Source organism: Cucurbita maxima, unplaced genomic scaffold (assembly GCF_002738345.1).
Source record: "Cucurbita maxima cultivar Rimu unplaced genomic scaffold, Cmax_1.0 Cma_Scf00011, whole genome shotgun sequence".
Taxonomy (NCBI): Eukaryota; Viridiplantae; Streptophyta; class Magnoliopsida; order Cucurbitales; family Cucurbitaceae; genus Cucurbita; species Cucurbita maxima.
The window spans coordinates 3,688,130-3,705,850 of NW_019272027.1; the positions used below are offsets into that span (position 1 = coordinate 3,688,130).

Here is a 17,721-nt window from a genome sequence, read left to right on the forward strand (position 1 = left end):
TTTTTTTTTTTTTTTTTTTTTTTTTTTTTTTTTTTTTTTTTTTTTTTTTTTTTTTTTTTTTTTTTTTTTTTTTTTTTTTTTTTTGTGTTTATCTGCGTGTTTTGCTGAAGATTGCGAGCGCATGTTGATTTGGTGGAACGAGAATTTCGATATGCTTTAAACTTTTAGCTGCTTAATTCGAAGGAAAAAGTTCAATTTCTGGCCCTGTACCTAAGTAGTCAGATTAATTTTCAAGTTAATTATGAACTTGACTATGTGTTCATCTTCAAAAGTAAACTTGGAAATCGCCATGAACCAACCAATAAATCATACAAAAGTTAACTAACAAAACACTCACAATCATATCAAAGAAATGTCCAATCATAATCACGAAAACACTCGAACCTAGTGCACAAGCTTGTTGAGGTTTGTTGGAAGAGGAGTCCCACATCGGCTAATTAAGGGGTTAATTATGAGTTTATAAGTAAGGAATACATTTTCATTGATATGAAACTTTTTGGGGAAAGCAAAAGCAAACTCACGAGACTTTATTCTCAAAGAGGACAATATCATACCATTACGAATGGATTGTGTCCTAACCAAGCTTAGCAACACAATGTCCAATCTTCCTGATTTGAAGCATCCAACAAGATTAGAATAACCAATACTTAGAAAAATAGTCTAATCTATCTACAAGAATGAGTAGAGATAGTTACATATCTTTTTTAAAATTTGGAAACTTAGCTAAAGTGGGTATTAAATGGACTAGTTATTTCAAGTATAGTGTTCAAAAAGTTTAAGGTTAAAATTGACTTGTTCACTTAACGGCAAAAATTGAAATTTTCCCTAATTCTTAAAGATTTAAGTTGTTTATGAACTGTGCTCATTCTAGGATTTGCAGCATTATAACTTTGAATTGCTTGAGGTTTCTCTAATGGTTAACCTTCGTTTCTGAAGGCAGAGGGGACTCTAAATGAATCAGCTATTCCTTCTGTAACTGAGGCGTTGGAGGTACATTGTCTTATCATCCTAACACCTTCTATGTCCTGTTGTTTGTTTTTTGTTAGTCGAATGGCTTTGAAACGTACTTTTTTTTTTTACAATGGATGAGCTGCTTTCTGTTGATGAATCTACAACTTCGATAAGACCGAAATAAGATCATGGTGCTCTCAATTTTTATGACTTCCGAAATGAGATTTGCTCTTCTTTTATCTCTACCAATTTGTTGAAGCTTATAATTGTAGGAGCGAGTTTGGGATATAGTTTTGAGAGTAGACCTTTGTAACAGCCCAAGCCTACCACTAGTAGATATTGTCCTCTTTGGACTTTCTCTTTCGGGCTTCTCTTCAAGGTTTTTAAAACGCGTCTGTTAGGGAGAGGTTTCAACACTCTTATAAAAAATGATTTGTTCTCCTCCCCAATCGATGTGGGTTCTCACAATTCACCCACCTTTGGGCCTAGCATCCCCGCTAGTACTCGTTCCCTTCTCCAATCGATGTGGGACCCCCCAATCCATCCTCTTCAGTGTCCACTCCCCTTCGGGGCTTAGCCTACTCGCTAGCACATTGTCTGGTGTCTAGTTTTGATACCATCTGTAACAGCCCAAACCCACCGCTAGGAGATATTGTCCTCTTTGGGCTTTCCCTTCCCTCAAGGTTTTTAAAATGCGTCTGCTAGGGAAAAGTTTCCACACCCTTTATAAAGAATGTTTCGTTTTCCTCGTTGTCACTCGTTTCTCTCTCCAATCAACGTGACATCTCACATTTTAGTTGATGGACTTTTTTCTACAAGTACCTAAGTGTTTCCTCCCAAAGCATTTGTGATCTTAGGATTTTTAAAATTGCTTTTTGACTATGTGACCAAACACCTAAGATTGGAAAATGGCTTTTATTAGTTAATAGCACTTTCCATCGTTCTACAAGCGGTACCAAACTCACTCTTAATGGATTACATTTGGTAGCATTGTCACAGCCCTTGAAGCCGTTTGGTACTGTATTTTACCCAACTCGTCTTATCTCTGCCAATTCGATCAGCTCATCAAGTTAGATATTGCTATGCTATGCATGTATATCTTTGTGTGTTCACTTCTTCAGTGTTCGGTGAGATATCGAAAGCATTGAAATTTAGTAGAATGTGCTGAAGCGAAAGGGAAGTGTTAAGTTAACTTCAAATTTCTAGTTCTTTTGAAGATCTTGAAGTATGCTAAGAGAGCACAAATGATGTATTAGCTTCTTTTTGAATTCGGGTTTAGTTATTGTTTGAAGTGATATTGAAGTCTAAAATTGCATATTCTTACTGTTCTTCTGTAGCAAACTGAGGGTGCCACTGCATTAAAGGTTCAAGTTGTTGAGGGCATTGCATCTGTTGAGGTTTGTATGATCATTAGTTGTTAGCAACCGACCCGTATTCTACCAACTCGCCTAAACAGTTTTTTTTCTTCTCCTCTTGTTCTAGCTCACAAAGCAAATAACAATACAATCGACCGGAGTGGCCTCGAGCTTGATCGAGACCATACAAAGCGCAGGTTTCAAGTTACAAACGCTAAATCTGAGTTTCGAGGACAACGAAGAAGTTTTTGTTTAGGTACTCATGATTGCGATCGTTAGAATTGGAGAGGGAAAGAGAGAACAAAGTGTAGAGAGATGGGGATAGGAGGCTATTTAAGAGCTCCATTGATCATGTCATGGAAGGTTGGACTGTGGAGATTACATTCTTTGAAGTAAAATTTAAATGAGCCATTTGCTTTGAAACCAATAATGAGGTAAAGCCTCACATAGTGAAGAATCTTATATGGGACAAATAAAAAGTTAATTAATTAATTAATTTTTTTTTTTTTGAAAAGCTGAATAAAAGTATAAGGTTTATCTTTCATAATAGTAAGACAAGAAAATGATGAATAAAAAGAGATTTCATGAATCTCATTTATCGTTCGTAAGTCTTTTTGTGAGATCTCACATCGGTTGGAAAATGGACCGAACATTTCTTACAAGAGTGTGGAAACCTCTCTTTAACAGACACGTTTTAAAACCTTGAGGAGAAACCTTGGAAGCAAAAGTCCAAAGACAATAGCCCCACGTCGTTTTAAAATCTCTTCTAATTTTTTTCCTCTCTCGATTAACTCTTTTTCTTCCTCACCCTCGTTTTTGCTCCACAAGACAATAGTCCCACATTGTTACCGATGAGATCAACAACTTCAATGGCCAACAAGGTTGGATCGATTTCAATTTTGGTTTCTTTAGGTGAATTACAGTGGAAAGAAAAATCGATCTCTTGAATTCATGATTTTATACCTTGATTTGAGTTATATAAGTCTTAGTCTCTCTTGTATTTTAGAATTACACGTCTCGAGTTGAGAGACCTGATTTTAAAGTAAGTACAAAGTTGGGTAAATCTTCTTTGCCCTTCGAATATGATAAAACATATTAATTTGGGTTCGGTCCAAAGATTTTGTCACTAATCTTAAGATTTTGTTTAAGGATTAGATTAATGTGATTGCAAGATACTTTCCTGTCATAATGCCTTAGAGTTAGATTAGGTATTTCCTATTTGAATGATTACGTAGTTTCGTGAAAATATTAAATCATGAATGTTTGGTGATGAACATTATTGCAATTATGCCGACAAAATGTGCATACAGATAGAAAATAACGTCGATGATAGCATCACTTCATAAAGTCATCATCGACTCTAAAAAATCTCAACAATTATTAATAACGAAATTCTAAAAACATATTATTAGAAAAAAAAAAAAAGAAATTAAAAAGTGATGCTCATTTATTTTATTTAATTAAAGGTAGAGCTTGAATTATTGATTTTTTAGATAAGCTTCCTTATTTAAAATTAATATTTTTAGTTATTTGATAGACTAATTATGATTTTAATTTTGGAGATAAGCTTTAGCTCGATTGAGATCGAGATGTCTCCAATTATTGCATGGGAGAAATTCTTAAAAAAACCTTAATATAATATTTGAAATAAAAAAGAAATTTACCAATTTACGGTGATTATCACCGTCAGTCTCACGATTTTAAAACACATCCACTAGTAGAGGTTTCCACACCCTTATAAGAAATGTTATGAGATCTCACAATTCACCCACCTCTAAGCCCATAGCTCTGATACCATTTGTAATAGCCTGAGTACATCGCTAATAGATATTGTTCACTTTGGCCCATTACATATGTTACCAGTCTCACAATTTTCAAAATGTGTCTACTAAGGAGAAATTTTCACACCCTTATAAAAAAATGTTTCGTTCTCCTCTTCAACTGATGTGAGATCTCACAATTTGGTAATTCCACTTCACGGGAATAAAAAACTTTAATTAGTCAACCCTGAACATAACTCAATGAATAAACCATTAATTCCTATCTAAACGTCGACAATTCGGTCTCTCGAGCTAACCCTAAAACGGTTCAAAAATCCTTAAATTAGGGTTAATATTAAACTAAAAATTGGTGGGTCAATCCCTATTGGGCTGAAACCAGCTCAGTTTTGGGATTGTATGAGCTGTTGGCCATTTATGTTGGCCATTGAAGCTTTTGTATGGCCCTCTCCCTTTGCATCTAAACCTTCTTTAAAGGGTTCCTTTTGATACCCCTTTGGCCAATGCCTAGTGTTGTGCCCTACTTCCTAGCATAAGATCGCTCGAGTAATTCAACGTAGAATGTTCGATCATATATTTTTTAATTAGTTGACTAACGTTTAGATTGGAGCTAGTTACGTGTTAATTACTCTCATTTTAATTTAAGTTTTGGTCATTTGATGCGATTTTTAGACCATACAAAATCTCGAGGTATTTTTACAATTTCCAAGAGTGTTAAAAAAACCTAATGACCCAAAAAAAAAAAAAAAACTCAGATCAACCCAACTGAGTCTATTGGTCATGAACTTATTTGAGTTTGATTGGGTTACGGTTTTTGCTGATTCTGTATAATACTGCAGTGTGAATTACCCACATACCTTCAGAGGTAGGAAATGCCTATTACCCTCATACCTTATCAGGAGTAAGAAAGGCCTATTACCCACATACCTTCTGAGGATTAACTCCATCTTTCACAATGTGTTGAACAGGAAAATTCAATTGCCTTAGTTCAGTTGAGTTAACATTTTACTTTTATTTAGAACAAAAAAATTGAATAAACGATCCAAACAATCCAAACCAACCCGACTCAAAAAATTTACGATTGGGTCAACATTAGTTTTATAAAAGTTATATGGGTTGAAAAATTTACAACTCGGGCAATTGGATTGGTTCTAAAACATGTTTAAACTCGACCCGACCCAACCCACGAACACTTCTAATAATTTCTCTCATGCATCCAACAATGTGAAGCTATTTGTAGCGACCTCCTCGAATAATTTCTCCCCGAACGGAGCGAGACACGAAAAACATACCAAATGAGACAAGGGGTACCCTACCATATTCTTTTGTTTCCTCTCCCATGTAGAACAAAATGCAATGTTGCTTTTCTCCCCATACAACAAACCCCACCCATCTCTCCCACACGAGCCCTCCCTTCCCATTGTCTCATCTTCACTCATTTTCTATAATATATTAATCATAAATTATTTAATAAGACCGCTACAACGAGACTGGTTTCTAAAAATTGTCGGATTTAGATCTTACGACTTATCTATTCTTAATAACGGCAGGATACAAAAACGATCTCTATTTTAAACTTACTCTCTTATATATCTAACGAGACAAAACTATCCGTCTCTTTATGACTCTCTTCTCGTTTTAGAACAGTTTTGAACACGTTACATACTTGTCTTGAAGTTCTTTTAAGAGTAAAGATCATTCCCACAAACGAGCACGAGTTCTTTTTGCATATTTTATCATCACCCACGTACTTTTTAGAAAAAAATTTAAGAGATCACCCAAATTGCTCAAAACTAGGCCAACTTAATTTCTGAGTTTTTATAACTGCCCGAGTAACTTTCAATTTTTTTAAGTCTTTCGTAACTGTCATATTCTTAAAACCGCTCTAATTCAGATGTGATCTCATTTCGTTTATGTTTTTTTTTTTACTTCAGAGAGAATTAGAGATCAAACAAATTCTCCCGTTCCGCCATGTTAGAGGACTCAATCTCCTAACCGAGGTTTTCATCTGAATTGTTTGAAACTTCAACTAGCTCGTTCGACCAATTTAACATTAATTAATTAATTATTATTTATTTATATATATTTGTTTAAGAAAAAGTTGGAAAACAGTATGATGGGAATTAGTTATATTTTAGTAATTGACATCTCAAAAGTATGGTAATGATTATTCCCAAAGAGGGGTTTAAAGGAATATATATTATATTAAAATTAAAAACGGTGATAAATAAATAAAACTAATAATGAAAAAAAATGTGAATGTTTGATTAATCCACCGCACCTAAATGGTGTGAAAGTTATCATATTTATAATCAAATAAATTACAAGGATATGGAAATAGTAATAAATGGAAATAACATAAATAGAAAGATACGATAATAAGGCAAATATTAGATATTTGCCTTATAATAAAATATCAAATATAATATATATGGTAAACAATAATTTATTATTAAATATCCTTAACAAAAAATTAGTTAGGAAAATATTATATATAGATACAAAGAAACTCGAACCATTCAAACTACGGATTGGATTGTCAGGTTGTTTTTTTTTTAATTATTTAAAAAAAATTATATTTATTCACCGTACATCTTATATTAATTTCTAAAATTTTATAAAACTCATTCAATGAATCACTAACCCCATTACAAAAACGCTAAATATTTTTAATTTTTTTAAAAGGGTTGAGGTTGGGTAAGATTGCAACTCTGTTTTTAGATTGGAACAAAAATCTAATTCAACAGAATGTTTATGATTTGGGTTCAGTAGTTAAAGTTGATTAGATTATTGATCAAATATTTAAATACGTATCCAATAAATTTTTAATTATATTGAACGGTTGAGATGCGTTTGTTTTAGTTATAAATTTATATATAAATAAATAAAAAGAGAATTATATTTGGATATGAAGCATGCCTACGAAAATATATTTATACATATTTTGGAGATTGGTTCATCAATTAAAATTTAAAAAAAAAAAAAAAAAAACCTTCAAATGGTTAAAAATAATAAAATAAACCAGCTAAAAATTATTCCACATGGCTTGCAATCCGTTGGATTTAGAATTTTGTGCATCCAACGGTGAAAAACTGTCGGTAGATATAATCATTTCTCCAAGAGAGAAGGAAAAAAAAAAAGTGGAATTTGTGCATTTTAGTGGTGGTTGGTTCATTTGAGAGCGGCGGTGAGTGAGCGGAAAACCACCTCTTCACAAGGGATAGTAAGGCCCATGTGGTGGTGGAAACCGAATTCCTCCTCGGCAAGGCGGAGGAGGCACTGAAAATCGGGGTGAGTCAAGAGCGAGATCGGGACGACATATCGGCTCCGATTCTCGCCGACGTAGACGGCGAAATGTCCCTTGGGAACATCGTCAAATCCAGCCGTCGCAGTCGCCGCCACCGCGGCCTCTTGCTTCCGCCCTAGACTGGAGCAGCGCTTCACAATCTGCTTGAGTGCCGCCGTGTGTATAGCCGGTTTTCGGATCGCCATTTGGAAAATTTCAGTTCCGATTTGGAAAGAAATTGGGTATTTATGGAGAGAGCACGGATGTTGTACTGAGAGAGAAGAGCGGGGAGGGGGAAGGTGGGAGCCATCGCCATGGGGTGCAGTCGCCATTGTTGGGCCTCCAAATGACCAATCGGGGCCCTCTGCCTTCGGTGGCTCTCTGTTTTTTTTTTTTTTTTTTTTTTTTTTTTTTTTTTTTTTTTTTTTTTTTTTTTTTTTTTTTTTTTTTTTTTTTTTTTTTNTTTTTTTTTTTTTTTTTTTTTTTTTTTTTTTTTTTTTTTTTTTTTTTTTTTTTTTTTTTTTTTTCATCTGTTTTGTTCTTTGCTTGTTCTTGAAGAAACTGTTTGTTTGATTTGATGTGTTTATGCAATTTGGAATTTGTGGGTTCCTTGATTTCAATCAAATGGATATTTATCCAAAAGTGTTTTTTTTTAATTTTTTTAATTTTTATTTTGTTGGTATAAATAATAACTTTCTGTCTAGTTATCAAATTATAAATTCACTTGTGTTTTTTTAGTTTGTTGGGCTACTCCTGTGTATAGAAATTCGATTTTACCGGTCTCGAATAAAGTGGAGAATCTCCGTTTTAACGATAAAACAGGAAATGAGTGAGGGAATGAGAAAGGTTTTTTTCTCCATCCCGTCCCATCGAGTTTCCGTCCCGTCCCATCGAGTTTCCGACACGGTACTCAGCCAACTTAATATAAATATATTTTTCAATAGAAATATTTCTATTTTTAGTCCTATTAAAAAAATTAAATTAGTTATTTCTTAAACTAATGTTTAAAATAAAAATTATATTAAAAAATAAAAATTTTAAAATAACTATTTTTTAAAAGAATAATGAACAGTAAATTTACCGTGGGTAAATTGATCTCTGCAAATTTCGTACGTGAAATTTCTGCCCCGATTCCTATAAAGATAAATTAAGAATTTTGGAGGCACGGGAAATGAAATAAGTGGCAAAGCTAGGAACGGAGAAGACTTCTTCATCCCTGTCATGCCCTTGTGGACATCTATACTAGTGCACTTGGTAATCATTTTTTGTCTCGTGATGCTCGTTAAGAACATGTGGATATGAATATATGATGCATTGAAATGAAATGGATACATAGAATTAATCTAGTCCTAGGTCCACGTAAGTTCTTTGGCCGCAATGTTGAGTAGGGTGTTACTAGGTTGACCTATACATTACAATACTTAAACTCTTTTGCACGGGTAATTATAGAGTTCCTCGTTATCTCACAAAAAATTTGTATGTAAAGTGACAATGGAAACAACGCTAGAGACTACAAATGCCTCATCTTGATTGAGATCGAGTTGGATGGATTTTTCTCTCTTTTGACTCCCGAGTTTCATTTCCTCAGCTTAGTAAGCTTAACGAGCCCTTCCATAGGCATTGACAAATGTACGGTTCACATACGTCTTCACTAGAGTATAGTATTAGTGTCCAATATGCAACGGAATCTCAAGGTCGTTCCAAAAATGAACAACAATAGTATTTTGTATTAATGTTTTTGTAGTAAATCTGACAAAAAGACGAAATAAATTAATGAAATAAATGTCAATTCAACCCGTAATGTGTTCTAAATTTCCGCTCTCGTTCAAATTGAAAAAAAAAATAGTTATATAGGTTGGTTACGATCGTTTACGGGTTCAGTTGGATTGGGTTGAGATTTTTTTTTTTTGGACTAACTCAAAAAATTGGATCGGTTAGGTTGGTGACCCTAATAATTAAAACAGAATCTGTAACCCAACCCTTGAGCTCGGTTACGTCGTCCAGTTATTCATTTTTTTAATTATTTCACATAAATGAGAAAGGACACTATCCACATAAATGCCCACCTCCCTCTCTAGGAGTTCCTCGTAGGAAACTAAATTAGATTTAGCTGGCATTAGTGGCTCCTTCCCACTCCATTAGTGGCTCGGCTTCGTCCTAGAAGCTACAGCTTCCGCCTCTAACGGCTTCACTATCGCTCATGACTGGTATATGGATCTCTTTATTTATGTAGTGGTCGACTTGATAGAAGTTTGGCCAGGTTGCTTCCCAAATGCCTCTTGACTTATGGTCTAGTTTGATTTCAATGCCTCCTTCCTGGCCGCCAACGGAGAGTAAGCAAGCGACTTTGCTTGCATTCGTCAAAGGGTAGCTCCTGTGCCCTTCTTGCCTGCTTCAATTGATGTGAATGAGAGTGTCTTCAAATCCTATTTAGTATTTTTCTCTCTATCAATGAAACAAGAAGTTGTCTCTGTTTTCTTTTCGGATTTCGAGGATGAGCCGACCGATCCTAACATCATTTATGAGGAGCCGGACGACGAATCCTCCTCCTCAGATAAAGATGTCTTCGATGCGACTCTCCTGAAAAGAACCACTTAAGATGTCTCTGATGCGACTCTCCCCAAAAGGTCTCGTACGAATGGAGATGTATTCTTTCCTTATAAACTCATACGATCATCTACTAAATTAGCACACGTGGAACTCCCTCCCAACAATCCTCAACATATGGGGCTGGGGACGGATAATACTCATTGCTCCACCTAACCCCGCTAGCAGATATTGTCCGCTTCGGCCCATTATGTATCGCTGTCAATCTCATGGTTTTTAAAACGCGTCTGCTAGGGAGAGATTTTTACACTTTTATAAAGAATGTTTCATTCCCCTCTCCAACCGATGTGGTATCTCACAATCCACCCCCCTTCGAAGTCCAGCGTGACACTCGTTGCCCTCTCCAATTGAGGTGTGATCGCACATAGCCAATCTACTCGAGGAGATTGATTGATTCAACAAAGATGTGTTTCCCTTCCCATGTTCTATCATGTTACCAAGGGAGGCATAAGAACTATTAGCACCCCAAAAAGAAAGTGATAGCCCTAAATTGACTTCAAAATTGAAGTGCTTTTTAGGGCTTCAATAAATTGGATCCACACACATTCATATGTTAACCAAGATTTGTGGCGTAACTAATGCAAGGATTGAGCATGACTACACATTTTGAGGGCCCCAACACCTCTTGGTATAGCTTGAAGTACCATTACCATCATTTTGCCCTTTGTCGATAGGGATGCCAAAAGTTCTTGAAATCTGGTTCGGATATTAAATTTTCATCTACATTTACAATAATAATAATAACAAAGACTTCTAGATTTACAATGTTTCAATGATGTAATAGGTTACTTCTACATCGGTTGGAGAGGGGAACAAAACATTCCTTAGAAGAGTGTGAAATCTCAACACAGCAGACACGTTTTAAAATTGTGAATCTGATCTGGACCTTACTTTCCTTTCCTTGGGTTGATATTTTATATTGTTATGGTTATTCAAAACCCCAAACAACTCCTCTATCTTATTTTTAAGCCCATCTCCCCCAAAGGCCCAAACCTCAAAAGCTCATTCTTCCCCAGCATAGAGTACATGTGCCCCAACGGTTCTACCTTACCTATTCCACGTTCATTTGTAGTACTTTTCCAAATAAATATAAGGTTATTCAAGGATTGAATCTTTTGTGATTCGGTATAGACATTATGAGATCCTCACGTTGGTTTGGAGAGGAGAACGAAACATTTTTTATAAGAGTGTGAAAACCTCTTCCTAGGTAGATGCATTTTAAAACTGTGAGGCTGACGGCGTTAAATAATGGGCCATAGCGGACAATATCTACTAGTAGTAGGTTTGGGCTGTTACACATAGTATCAGAGTCAGACACTGGGTGGTATGCTAGCGAGGACGCTAGGCTTCCAAGGAGGGTGGATTTTGAGATCCCACATCGGTTGGAGAGGAGAATGAAACCTTCCTTATAAGGGTGTGGAAACCTTTCCCTAGTAGATGCGTTTTAAAATCGTGAGGCTGACGACGATACGTAATGGGTCAAAGTAGACACCTCTCCCTAGTAGATGCATTTTAAAATCGTGAGACTGACGACGGTACGTAATGGGTCAAAGCAGACAATATCTACTAGCAGTGCTTGACATTTCTTATAAGGGTGTGGAAACCTCTCTGTAGTAGACACGTTTTAAAACTGTGAGGCTGACGGCGATACATAACAGATCAAAACAAACAAAAGCTGATAATATGTACTAGCAGCGGGCTTGAGCTGTTACCGACCATAAATTTGTGAAGAAATGAAGTATGTTTCAATTTTCAATTTTCTCTGTAAGTTCAAGCTGATTAAAGGAGACTGAGTTGATTCCAGACTGGACTTCCTAAAAGGGATCCACTTTCAAATGAAGTTAGGAAAAGTCATGGCGGTGTATTTAGAGTCATTTATGGATATCACATGCTTTGTCTTTCTACCATCTCAGCTACCATTGCTTGGTGAACAACCTTGCATGGATCTCATTTAAATTTGCGATAGATTTATGAGTATCAGTGTGATACCCGAGTAAAGAAAGGGTACATGAATGAACCAAGACCGCATTCAAATGCAAGTGATCTTGAGGATAGGATGCTTGAGAAAGACTTAAAAGTACTGAAGCCACTACCTATACAAACAAGATGTATTTTCTTTTTTGGTGGCTCAGTCATAAAAACTCCAATTAAGAGTACTTCAGTTGAAGCAATCCTGTTGTGAGATCCCACATCAGTTGGAGAGGAGAATAAAGCATTCCTTATAAGAGTGGAAATCTCTCCCGCGTTTTAAAAATCTTGAGAGAAAGCCCAAAGAGGACAATATCTGTCAGTGGTGGGTTTGAACCGTTACAAATCCTATGTTGGGAGACCTCATAGGAATTTTCCTAGGAAGCATATGAGTAAGGAATAAAGAACAACTCGTGTTGGTCTGTGGGGATAATCTTCACTCTTAGAAACGAAAAACCATGTCGTAAGAGAATTTCAGAGTCATTAGAATTCGGATTCCAAATCCTGATCCTAATCCTAGGTACGAACGCACAATCTAATATCAGTCTAGCTTCCTGGTAGGACTAATCACAATAATTAGTCTCTTAATTTGATAGCCTTTGTCATAGGGACCTTCAACCAACAAATTCTTAACTAGAGAGAAGTATGAACACTAAACAACAGATTGAATTCAAAGAATCAAGTTCTCATTCAAAAATGTTAAGAGTATACATTGTATGCTATTCTAATCATTGTCCTCTACTATCTACTTTTGTAAATCAATCCCTCAACTCTGTGTGAGACTGAGGAAAGTTTCTTCACTGCAAGGAATTGTGATGCCACCCATTGGATGATCATATCCAAATTCTTCTTCTACTTGACTCAACAAATCTTGAAATGAAGGTTGGTTCAAGAAAGATAGTGGGATCACAAAACGCTGCTTTTCTACCTTACCAACATATACGGTAAAGTACCCCTTTGGAACATCGACAGCCTTCGGAGATGCTCCATTTCCTGTTGATGAAGAACGTTGAAGGCTTTGCATAGCATGAACAATTCTTGGTAAACGGAAACCCATGTTATAATATGTTCCAAACTTTTGAGAATTGGAATGTGGAAAGACTCTTGTTGCTTGTGAATCCATATAACATGACCTTTATATAGACGAAAGGCTTAAGTTTCTCATAGATAGAGATAAGGTAGGGAGATGAACTTCAATTCTAGAGAGACATTAGGCCATGGCCTGTCACATGATGTGTCTTCCAAGCCATTATGAGAACTTCAAATATTTGGTCATTCTGTATGGCTTGTGCAGTAACATCATGGCCTACTTGTGTCTACAAATAACAACTGGAGAAGTAAGTTGAACAGATCTCTATAGTTTTAATAGCATAAGGGACATATCAGAGTTTCTCAAGCCCTTGTTGTCCTTGTGGTGAAACAAAATTTTAGTTGCATTTAATAGCTATGTGGAAGGGTTCCTGCTAAGGAACTATGCTGGTTGTTAGTATTAACAGAGAACTCAGAAAAATTAGGACATTCCCATGTCAAGAACCTAGGTGACTGCAAAGCGATGAAAAATGTTTGGTTTCACTGAAATGTCAGAGGTTTATTTGTTGTTAAGACTTTGTATTATTGTATGTTGTTAAGGGTCGTATGGATGTTCTCGAAAGGAAGTGATATGAATCAAGATATCTCAATCATACAATATGTACTTCAAGGAAGATGAATTTCCTTTATTCTTAGATGGTCACTAATTTTGGGAAGATGATAATTTAAAGTTATGGTATTTTAAGACTTTTTATTTATTTTAAAGTTCATTTAAACCATGACTAATTATGGTCATAAAGTAAGTTACCACTCTTGAAATGTCTCGGGAAAGGTCAAGAATTTTCATTTTGAGGCTATATAAAACCATGTATGTTATCTTTGTAAAATAGATATGAGATCCAACATTGGTTGGAGAGGAGAACGAAGCATTGCTTATAAAGGTGTGGAAACCTCTCCCTACCAAACGTGTTTTAAACTTTGAGGGAGAGCTCGGAAGGGAAAGCCCAAAAAGGACAATATCTGCTAGCGGTGGACTTGAGCTATTACAAATGGTATCAAAGCTAGACACCGAGCGGTGTGCTAGTGAGGATGTTGGGCCACAATGGGGGTGGATTATGAGATCCCACATCAGTTGGAGAGGAGAACCAAACATTGTTTATAAGGGTGTGGAAACCTCTCCTACCAGATGTGTTTTAAAACCTTGAGGGGATGCCCGGAAGAGAAAACCCAAAGAGAACAACATCTACTAGCAATGGACTTGGGCGGGTACAAATGGTATCAGAGCCAGACATCGGGCGGTGTACCAGTGAGGACGCTGGGCCCTAAGGGGGGTAGATTATGAGATCCCACATTAGTTGAAGAGGAGAACGTAGCATTGCTTATAAAGATGTGGAAAAGAGCATTTGTGATTTCTATTAACCAAGGGTTAAGTTTCTTTGTAATTCTATGTAGTTTAGATGGTATGTTTAGAATCATTAAGTTTGACATAATTAATTTAGTTTGTGGAGTGATTCCTTGAGATATTCGATCAATAATGTAATCTGAATTTTACTCCCCAAATTATGCCGTTCTCATTCATTTTTCAACTTCTTGAGATCTTTGCAATGTTCAATTCAACACACTACTAAATGAGTTATCATTACGATTCACAACATAAAAGGTGTGAAGTTATAATCATAAACTGAAGTTTTGAAATTGTAATATTTACATCATAATCGCCCTGTTTAAAGTATATTGTGTGCCAATTCTAATTCTTCCAAGTTGAAAAGAAGTATCAGGTTAGATGAACAATGTAGAACAACTTCATTTCCAAGAATCAAATTCTCTCATTTCCTAAATCTGTATACTCTACAATTCTTTACTTTTCTAATCCTTTGTCTATGTCTATGCTACCTATTTCTAAACACTAATCCCTCTGGTTCATGAGCCATTCAAGCTACAAGTGAGATCGAGAAAATGGTCTTCACGGCAAGGAATAGTGATGCCACCATTGGATGATTATATCCAAATTCTTCTTCTGCTCCACTCAACAAATCTTGAAATGAAGGTTGGTAAAGTACTCATGGCCTACCTGTGTCTCCAAAGAATATGAAGATATGATAAGGGTATAAAATCACATAATGTGTATAAATAGACGACCAATAAATGGTCAACAAGTCCACACAAATGTGGGTAAGCTAATGTTGGTGCCACTGCAGGATGAACAGTGGAAACGGATCATCACATGGGTATGTTCTCAAAGTGGTTGATAGTGAATTGGTAGTGATTCTGACTTTATATCTGTTGGTATACAAATTTTCGACAACTATTCAAGAATGAACATCCTGAAAATGACCCCACCTTCAAATAAAGCTAAGAAAATTAGTGGCAAAATGTTAGTGTCATTTATGGATAGCACATGCTTTGTCTTTCTAACTTATCATCAAGAACATGGTTCTCAATGAAAGGTGTTCAATCTCAGCTACCATTGCTAATGGTGAACAACCTTGCATGGATCCCACTTAAATTTGCGGTAGATTTATGAGTATTAGTGTGATACCCAAGTAAAGAAAGGGTACATGAATGAACTAAGACCGCATTCAAATGCAAGTGATCTTGAGGATAGGATGCTTGAGAAAGACTTAAAAAAGTTGAAGTCACTACCCATACAAATAAGGTGCACCTTTCTTTTCGGTGACTCAGTCATAAAAACTCCAAAATTATGAGTACTTTACTTGGAGCAATCTTATGTTGGGTGAGCTCGTGGGAATTTTCCTAGGAAGCATATGAGTAAGGAACAAACATAATGAAACAACCCGTGTTGGTCTGTGGGAATAGTGTTCACTCTTAGAAACAAGAAACCATGTCACAGGAGAATTCGGGGTCATCAGAATTCGGATTCCAAATCCTAATCCTAAGTATGGAGCGGATAACTAATATTAGACTAGCTTCATGGTAAGACATTCTCAATACTTTGTTAATCACAATATTTAGTCTCTTAATTAGAAATTTTGTAGCATTTGTCATGGGGACCTCCAACCAACAAATTCTTGACTAGAAAGAAGTATGAACACTAAACAACAGATTGAATTCAAAGAATCAAGTTCTCATTCAAAAATGTTAAGAGTATACATTGTATGCTATTCTAATCATTGTCCTCTGCTATCTACTTTTGTAAATCAATCCCTAACTCTGTGTGAGACTAAGGAAAGTTTCTTCACTGCAAGGAATTGTGATGCCACCCATTGGATGATCATATCCAAATTTTTCCTCTGCTTCACTCAATAAATCTTGAAATGAAGGTTGGTTCAGACAAGACAGTGGGACGAGGAATCGCTTCTTTTGTACCTTGCCAACATAAACGGTAAAGTACCCCTTTGGAACATCTACGCCCTTTGGAGATGCTCCATTTCCTCTTGATGTAGATCGTTGAAAACTTTTCTTAGCATGAACAATACCAGGCAACCGAAAACCCATGGCGTTACTAAGCTGAAAATTTCTTTTGATAATTGGAATGTGGAGAATGAGTTGATTTTGAGCTCAACTGCATGATCTTTATATAGGAAGATGAGATTGAATGGTAGAGAGATATGAGTCATTACCAATCACATGGATTTGTCCTCCAAGACATTATGGGGATATCATATTCATGTGAGCAATGGCCATATTGTATACTTTAGGCACAAACATCATGGCCTACCTTTGTCTCTAGATGACAACCAGCTAAGAAACTTTGTTGGTTGTTGGTGTTGTTAGAGAATTTAGAAAATCTGAAATTTAGAAGATAGAAATAGAAGAAGCATCCCATGGTTGGCGTTTCATAACAAGCCAACCTTCTGAAAGTCCTTGGAATATGAAGTTGGTGCTTCAACCACATGAAGTGTTGTACTCACATTAGACTCTACGGCTCTGCGACATGACTGTGAGACTCCGTGACATAACCACGTTACCTATTTGTTTCGAATTGCTTTTAAGAATAACAACTATCCTCACAAATCAACCTGAGTTATTTTAGCATATTTTGTCCTCATTCACATACTTCTTAGAAAATGTCCCAGGAGGTCACTAGATATAGAATTGCACCAAACTACACTGAAAATGAAGGTATATCTTATTGGTATAAGTAATAACTTTAAATTATTTTCAACATTTCGTAACTATCATATTCTGAGGATCACCCTCAATAAAATGTGGTCTCAGATTATTCTTGTATTCCTCCTTCATTATGTGTCACAAATGGTGAGGCCTCCCATCGAAAGATTTAAGCTTCACAAAAGTAGAATTGTATGGATATAGAATCATATAATATGTGTATGTATAGATGACAAACAAATGGTCAAGAGTCTTCAAAATGTGGTTGCCACTGCAGGATGAACAGTGGAAACATATGCCAAAAATCATCACATGGGTCTGTTGGCATAGTAGCAGTATATATTAGTCATTTATGGATACCACATGCTTCTGTTTTCTGATTTTTTTTTTTTTTTTTTTTTTTTTTTTTTTTTTTTTTTTTTNTTTTTTTTTTTTTTTTTTTTTTTTTTTTTTTTTTTTTTTTTTTTTTTTTTTGTATTCGTATATAGAGCATTCTTGATCTTCCTAATTTAATCATCTTATCGACTATTCAATCACTCCTAGCAAGAATGCTCTCTATATATAGAGAATACAAAAAAAATATTTAGAAAATCTACCTAAAAATCGGTAGAAAATCAGGTAACAAACCAGTAAACAAATCAAATCAAAACTAAATCGAACTCCTAATGATAAGGAG

The 17,721-nt window shown here is 35.6% G+C and overlaps 3 protein-coding genes across 3 annotated transcripts in view; 1 reads left to right on the plus strand and 2 right to left on the minus strand.

Annotated features, from left to right (window-relative positions):
• LOC111486304 overlaps positions 1 to 2,733 on the plus strand; it is a 3,888-nt gene extending 1,155 nt beyond the window's left edge. Inside the window, exons 2-4 of the mRNA XM_023133379.1 lie at positions 937 to 990; positions 2,289 to 2,348; positions 2,434 to 2,733. Of these exons, the coding sequence (XP_022989147.1) occupies positions 937 to 990; positions 2,289 to 2,348; positions 2,434 to 2,562 (243 nt within the window). The 3' untranslated portion in view covers positions 2,563 to 2,733. The remainder of the gene's footprint in view (positions 1 to 936; positions 991 to 2,288; positions 2,349 to 2,433) is intronic.
• A 4,329-nt stretch (positions 2,734 to 7,062) lies between these two features.
• LOC111486307 (auxin-responsive protein SAUR50-like) lies at positions 7,063 to 7,576 on the minus strand. Its single transcript, XM_023133381.1, has one exon. The coding sequence runs from the start codon at positions 7,574 to 7,576 to the stop codon at positions 7,256 to 7,258; it is 321 nt and encodes a 106-aa protein (XP_022989149.1). The 3' UTR covers positions 7,063 to 7,255.
• An 8,461-nt stretch (positions 7,577 to 16,037) lies between these two features.
• On the minus strand, positions 16,038 to 16,648 carry LOC111486310 (auxin-induced protein 15A-like). Its single transcript, XM_023133385.1, has one exon. It carries the CDS (start codon positions 16,428 to 16,430, stop codon positions 16,140 to 16,142), a length of 291 nt encoding a protein of 96 aa, XP_022989153.1. The 5' UTR covers positions 16,431 to 16,648; the 3' UTR covers positions 16,038 to 16,139.
• Positions 16,649 to 17,721: the final 1,073 nt, after the last annotated feature.

Coding starts and splice junctions, on each gene's coding strand:
- LOC111486307 (XM_023133381.1), bottom strand. CDS start 7,576: ATGGCGATCCGAAAACCGGCTATACACACGGCGGCACTCAAGCAGATT.
- LOC111486310 (XM_023133385.1), bottom strand. CDS start 16,430: ATGGGTTTTCGGTTGCCTGGTATTGTTCATGCTAAGAAAAGTTTTCAA.